Consider the following 6678-nt stretch of genomic DNA (forward strand, 5'->3'; position numbering starts at 1 on the left):
GAACTTTTGTTTCAACTAAAATAAATAGGAAAGTAGAAGAATCTAAAATAAAAATAAAATACTTTTTTTAAACATAAATAACTTTGTTTTTCTTTTTTTTTTTTACAAGAATTTAATTTTGATATACTGTTAGTGTAAAATAATTTTATATGCGCATCCAATTAATATAAGTAAAAATAACTACCTTTTATATTAATTACGTGAATAGTCATCCAAAAGAATAGATGTAATTGCACACTGTATGAAAATTAAACTTTTTTTTTTACAAATACTAGGATGCATTTGATTTATATTTTCATTTTCTGTTATTATTTTCAGTATTTTTTATTTTTTGGATTTTATAAAAGAAAGAGTGAAAAATAAGAGATGAAAATAAAAAGATTTTATTATTTTCACTGTTTTTACTTTTTCCTTAGTAAAATTCAGAAAACAAAAAACTTTGAAAATGAAAATAAAAAATAAAGACATAAACCAAACACACCCACTCATATATTTTTATTTTCTTTCCAAATGATACTTTTATTGCATTATTGCGTAAGAGTAAATCAAAGGTTGAAAGAGAGTAAATTAAAAAGAGTATTAACAAGTGAAGGTAGTTTTTGTTAAAAATACAAACATTTTTCAAAGATTAAAGATTTCTCAGTTAAAATTGAACTGCTATATGTAATCGGAGGTGCCAGATATACATCTGCATTAGCCCAATAAGCTTGCACTATAACAACACTAGACGTGTTTATTGCCTTTCCAGAAAGAATATGAACATAATATTGTTAACAAAAAAAGTGATACTAACTAAGCTCATCAAATTGTCACTATTTCTCGGTAGGCTAGCTAAGAAGAAGTTCACTGGGAACCTGAAGAATATAACGAATCGTCCCATGTAGATCTCCTTGCAGTTAGCGCCTCATGTCGCCTCGGAGACTGCGGTTTAGTTCCTCCCTGGACGATCAAATCAAAAGTCAAAACCAGATATACATTATACAGAAAACATTGATTATATGTTCCAAAATTTGCTTTAACATGCGATCTCTTACCACTCCCTTAGCCAACCTTCGGATTGATGGCGCTCGTGCAATCGAGGAAGCAGCTGCAGCAGCAGCAACACGTATTCTGCAAAATAAAGTTTATAAGCAGCAGTTTCATCCACCTTTACAAACTTAGTTTCAAAACTTTACTCTCCAATATATACCTCTTATGAACATCAACATATTCATCTGTCTCATCCACAATCTCCTCCTGCACCATTGGAAAAACTTATAATCAGTCTTGAAGGAAAATGATCCAACTGCTGCAGATGGGAGAATATGTCGAAGACTATAATTTACTTGCAGAAGTTCTTCGAACACATCCTCTAGAGTGATAATACCAATCACTTCACCGTCTTCAATACTTTCTGAAAAAGAACCATTTCTTATTATATCATTAGATTGCGAAGCATTTCGCTCCTTACTTCTGGGACTGAGAGCATCTGAGGGCTGGTCAATGTCAACAACAACACTCTTCGATTTTTCACTCTGTAGCAATGGCGTAGTCAACGGCGAATCCCCATTGTCTTGGCTTTCTTCATTTTTGTCTCCATCATTTGTTTGTGCATTTGCATTTCCTTTTCCTTTAGCTCTAACAACAGCAGCCATGTGACTACTGCCCTTTTGAAACTCATTCAGTATATCATAGAGAGGCATGTCCGATGGAACTCTGTGCATATAAACCCATGTTTAACATTAAATTGGAATGTTAAATGTTAAAGTTGTCAAAATCGTTTATTGCCTCCTCTTATTAGTGACATAGTAACAGAGACTATGTATCTAACAAAGCGGTTTGGAGTTACAGCTTTATAGCCCCATTTTTTAATTAAATAAAATGTTAATATAAGCTAAAAATTCAGCATAAAACAGGTATGTGCTATGCAGTACGGCACATGTAAAATATGTTATGTGGGAAGTATACACATGGCACACCCACTTATTAGTGATTTTACGTCACTATAGGTAAAATTAGCCGTTGTCCATGCTTCAAGAAGCACAAAGGATTAAGGTTGTGCTAAATGTAATTAAATCGGATCCCGCTAGGGAGACAATAAACATCTTCTCAAAAGCTTAAACTGATTTTGGGGTTCACCAATACTCGAACTCTTGACCTTTTGGATTTAGCGCTCTAATACCATGCATGATACCACTCATCCCAAAAGCTTCAGCTGATGGGAAAAGATAACACTAATGATTATATCTCTAATACTCTCTAAACTTTCATTGTGCACATTGTATAAATATTCCATTGGCTCCTCATACTTTCCCAATTAAATCACTCATGCACCTTCAGCTCATGCTTTTAGGACAGTTTAATCATTGACAACAAACATACCGTGGAATTCTCCGGATGGAAACAGCACTGACAGGAGTCTCTGTTTCTGGTCGTACAGTTAGAAGACTTTTAACCTAATTCAAAAAGAGAAGGTGAGGAAAAGAGGATAAAGTATAAAAATTGGAAGACTAAAAACAAAGCCAGAATGTGAATGAAGATTTAACACCCACCAGCAGTAGTCCAATAATATTTTTTGGATTTCCAGAATAGACAGGAACCCGGCTGTGCCCACGAGCAAGAATTTTCCCCATTGCCTCCCTAATTTGAGGTTCATTAACATACGTTTCAAGGAATAAAACAATGCATGCCCCAGTACATAAACGTTACATTTTTAAGTCCACACTCCCAAGTCCCATATTCAAGTAAAGTCAGGTCAGTTTTTTTAAAGGAAAAGTATAGGTAGACAATCCTAATATTAAGATTTAGGTGGGTAATTTGGGGTGTAGTGTGTTTTTATTTTGTTGGGTCAATTTTAGAACTCATTGTTCACATTGTTCACAAAAGTCATTGTCTACCTAGCAAAGTCCTTTTTTTAATCAAGATACCTTGAATTTCCACGTATTCTAGTGATCAGTGAAGTGGAAAATATATCAGCAACCAAAAGACCCTTACCGAGGAGATGAAGAATGATTTATTGATTTCCTCTTCAAAGTGAAAATCCATTATCCAAAAACAATTTAAAAGTGCATTACTATTGCATCTTAAAAGGTTCGACACACATTCATGTTCAAAAACATGGACATGACCCTAAAATGATGTGTCCTTGATTTACAAAATGAAAGCAATTGAAAAAAAAATCACACACTGTTTCTGCACTCTCTCAATTATTATCATAGTTGCAATTCTACATTGTAGTATTGATTAATGTATGATATAACTGACTCTTAGCAAGGGAATAACTAAGAGTAATAAAATTTATATCCAAACCAATAAATCTGATGAAGATAACTCAAGCCGCATTGAGACACTCACCAATCCAATATTGAATTGACATCTAAAGAAAAAGTCGATTCGATAGGGGTCATAGCCTCTTCAGCAGTCTATTCGAAGACACACGAATAAGGAAGAAGAAAAATAGTGTTATTTAGAAGCCTTCTGCAAAAAGTGTGAAGAAAATATTCCTTGCACAAGTCAACAGCATACATGATATTTGATAATGAAACAGAATACAGGGAAAAAGAAAACTCTACTGCACAGGAAAGAGTATACTGAAGTAAGGCTTAGTTGCAATTTGCAAACATACCTTTTCAGTTAAATCTAGAGCTCCACTGATAATTGTTGTCTCGTCATGCGAAAGATCACCACCTTTCCCAGCCTGAAAACAAGAAAATCCAACATTTACGGATCAAACACGATGAAGGATTAACAATACCGGTACATTCGGATAACTTCATCAATGCTGGTATGACTGATTCCATCATTAAGGCAATTGTACCTCCTTGCTGTGGATGGAGACGAGAGCTTTTAACTGTGCCCGCCTAAATAAAGCCTCATTATGTCCCAACAGGAAATCTAGAACCTGGGAAAAAAAAATCAGTGAGAAAAAGGATCATCTGTAGGAATGATTAAGATAAATTCTGTCATTGTGCAAGTTAACTCTGCCTATGTTGTGCTTTATCTCAAATCTTTTGCAAAGCCAATCTAAGAGGAGATTCGTATTAAACAGTTGACAACCAGCATAAAACATTTCCAGTCTTCATGGACAGGATCAACAAAACACAAGACTTGTGAATTTGACTTCATCGAAAAGGAATTAAATAGTGCTCATTTGCTAGCACACTAAGCATAATTACATCATATATCTATATGAAACTTCTATCAAAATTTATATAGAAATATTTTGAGATGATATTCTATTCATTTCTACTTGTTTGTTCTTTTCTCAGTTATAATGTACTGGCTAAATGATTATCCAATGAAAATTAATTTTACAGGTTAATGCATATATCATTGAGATTAACACTTCTGAACACAAAAGAATTGGTACTTTAGCCTATGAATGATAAGTCACCTTTCCAATGGGATAAGCAATTGGGTAACATATTATCATTAAAATTCGCACAAGAGATACGAAGTTGGACCCTACAGCAAGCCCATATCTACTGCAAATTGCCTGTGGAATGACCTGAAATCAGAGGGAAAAAATAAGATTTGAAGAAAAAGGAGAAAGAATATTCATTGGACAAAAATGTTGAAAGCTAAATCGCTGACATTGACATACCTCCCCAAAAAACAGAACAAAAGTCACAGAGAGAATGATGGCAACAAACTGATTGAACAACTTATCCAAGTATAACGGAAGCGCCTGCAGATTACAACTTTCAAAGTCAACGGAAGCTTAAAAGTTAAGCATGCCCCACCAATCAGTGTAAAGTATGTATGCATTAAAAATATCATTCAGATATTTGAATGCGGGTCACTAAGCAATGACTCCAAAATCCAAAAGAATGCAGATTCCACATGCAGAGCAATTCCAATTCATCCATCATCAAAACCATTTTAAACAAGTGATTCAAATAAGCATAGTACATAATAAACCATAATGTGTCTGATCCACATTATAATATTATATTATATTTTGATGGTGTTCTATTTTTTTCTAATTTAATCACTTCTACAGTTCTGTTCTACCTATAAGCTCTCCTCAGTGATTTTGTCCAATAAACCACCACATTCTTGAACTAACAACGTCAATATTCCAAATTCCAGTGAAAAATCTAGCATGAAAAAGAAGGAGCATTAATTCAGTTACCTCCATCGCAGCTGCATTACACAGAAGCAGAGTCACCAGAAGCTGGTGTTGTTTCTGAACCACAGGAATTATAGTCGCTGCACACAAAAGAAAAAAAAAACTCAAAAATCACATTGAGTATTCGAAAATCTCGGAATCGGAGAAATTGAATGACGCAGGCAACGAGTAAATGAACCTGCTTGCTTTTTCTCGGTAGGAGAACCACTGCGTTGAAGGATCTCGAGGTCGACGAGGCCGAGAGACATGAGACCTAGGGTTAATCCGGACATTATTCCGGCGAAGATAACGAAGAAGCACGAGAGTCCGGCGTAAATGTACCACCACACCGATCCGAACGGAATGCCTCCCTCGTGGCCGCTGAGTTGGTTCCGAGTCAGAAACCGAGTCACCATCAACGCGTTCACCACATTATTCATCATTCTTCTTCTTCTTCTTCTTCAGTTTCTTTTTCTGGTTCTTTAAAGTTTTCTTCTTCCTTCATAAGCTTTCGTTCGTACTTCAGTTTGCAGTTGCAACTGACTCGTCGCTCGTTAGACACGTGGCGCGTTTAGGGGGCGAGGGACGTTTTTTGTTAGGATGCGTGGATATTCCACTTGTTGACGTGGACCAAAACGGACGATCACGGAGGCCTTCCATCTCACCATTGACGAATCCTGGCCGTTAAGTCTTACATCATCACGGAACACGGAGCCCAATTATTGGGAATCGACTTTCTTGATGGTACTTTCAGATTTTGTTCTTCCCTTTTTCTTTCTTCTAGGCCTATTGGGCCATTTGCGTAGGAAAAAACAAAAAATAAATTTGTTTTTGGGTCATAATAATACCACACTCACAAACTCATAAGTCTGTCTCTCATCAAGCTGCACTAAAGTTCAAATCTCAGAAATGGAATATAGAACCCTTTCTAATATGTATAGTAAGGATGGTAATAGTAATATCTCTACAAATATTTTTAATAAAAGTATGTTGAAATGGAGCTCTATAATCATTCCACTCGTCGAGTTATAGTTCATTAAAAACTCAATTTGCTTCATTAAAAATATCCTCATGTTAAATTTGGGGCTATGATATGACTGTTACAATTCGACAATATAACTCGACACTGTATGTTACAAATCGGCTTAATGAGCCATAACTCGTCCTAATGATACAATTTTTAACAAAACGTCTAGCCGAGTATTATAACGGCTGAATGCAATATAATTGCCTTTTAATACGTATAATCATATATCAATGAAACTGTAAAAACACCTCTTCTTATATAAAGAAGGTAAAAGTATTTTCTCTGGACACATTGAAATTCGAATACTAACTTAAGTATGGGAGTGTCTTTGCAGATACTCACCCCATTTTACTCGTTCTCTCCACAAACGTGATACACCCTCGGATGAAAAACTCGAACCACCAGAACTTATAAGTTTGGCATTGAAGGCTATAGTTCGATACGACTATCAAGAGTCTGAGTTTTTTTCAAAGTATCCATATAAGTACAGTAATATCTTCATCGTCATTCGTCAACAATTTTTTTTTAACCATACTTACACGTATATTTGAATATTTTTCAG

The 6678-nt window shown here is 35.1% G+C and overlaps 1 protein-coding gene across 2 annotated transcripts; it reads right to left on the reverse strand.

The window, feature by feature from the left end:
* LOC107637528 (DUF21 domain-containing protein At4g14240-like) lies at window positions 642-5776 on the reverse strand. 2 transcript variants are annotated; one of them, XM_016340936.2, is made up of 13 exons: window positions 5289-5775; window positions 5114-5190; window positions 4583-4666; window positions 4373-4486; window positions 3797-3880; window positions 3605-3676; window positions 3334-3401; window positions 2532-2619; window positions 2362-2435; window positions 1326-1695; window positions 1190-1236; window positions 1035-1110; window positions 642-939 (listed from the first exon to the last, which is right to left on the reverse strand). In XM_016340936.2, the coding sequence occupies exons 1-13, from the start codon at window positions 5530-5532 to the stop codon at window positions 844-846; spliced, it is 1494 nt and encodes a 497-aa protein (XP_016196422.1). In that variant the 5' UTR covers window positions 5533-5775; the 3' UTR covers window positions 642-843. The 2 variants fall into 2 exon arrangements, with proteins under 2 accessions (XP_016196422.1, XP_020976217.1); XM_021120558.1 differs by having other exon boundaries at window positions 1190-1695; window positions 5289-5776.

The sequence above is a fragment of the Arachis ipaensis genome, chromosome B04, assembly GCF_000816755.2.
Source record: "Arachis ipaensis cultivar K30076 chromosome B04, Araip1.1, whole genome shotgun sequence".
Taxonomy (NCBI): domain Eukaryota; kingdom Viridiplantae; phylum Streptophyta; class Magnoliopsida; order Fabales; family Fabaceae; genus Arachis; species Arachis ipaensis.

Coding starts and splice junctions, on each gene's coding strand:
- LOC107637528 (XM_021120558.1), bottom strand. CDS start 5,532: ATGATGAATAATGTGGTGAACGCGTTGATGGTGACTCGGTTTCTGACT. Junction 2,436..2,531: donor ATATTATTGGACTACTGCTG/GTGGGTGTTAAA, acceptor TTTTTGAATTAG/GTTAAAAGTCTTCTAACTGT. Junction 940..1,034: donor GAAGGTTGGCTAAGGGAGTG/GTAAGAGATCGC, acceptor TTGATCGTCCAG/GGAGGAACTAAACCGCAGTC.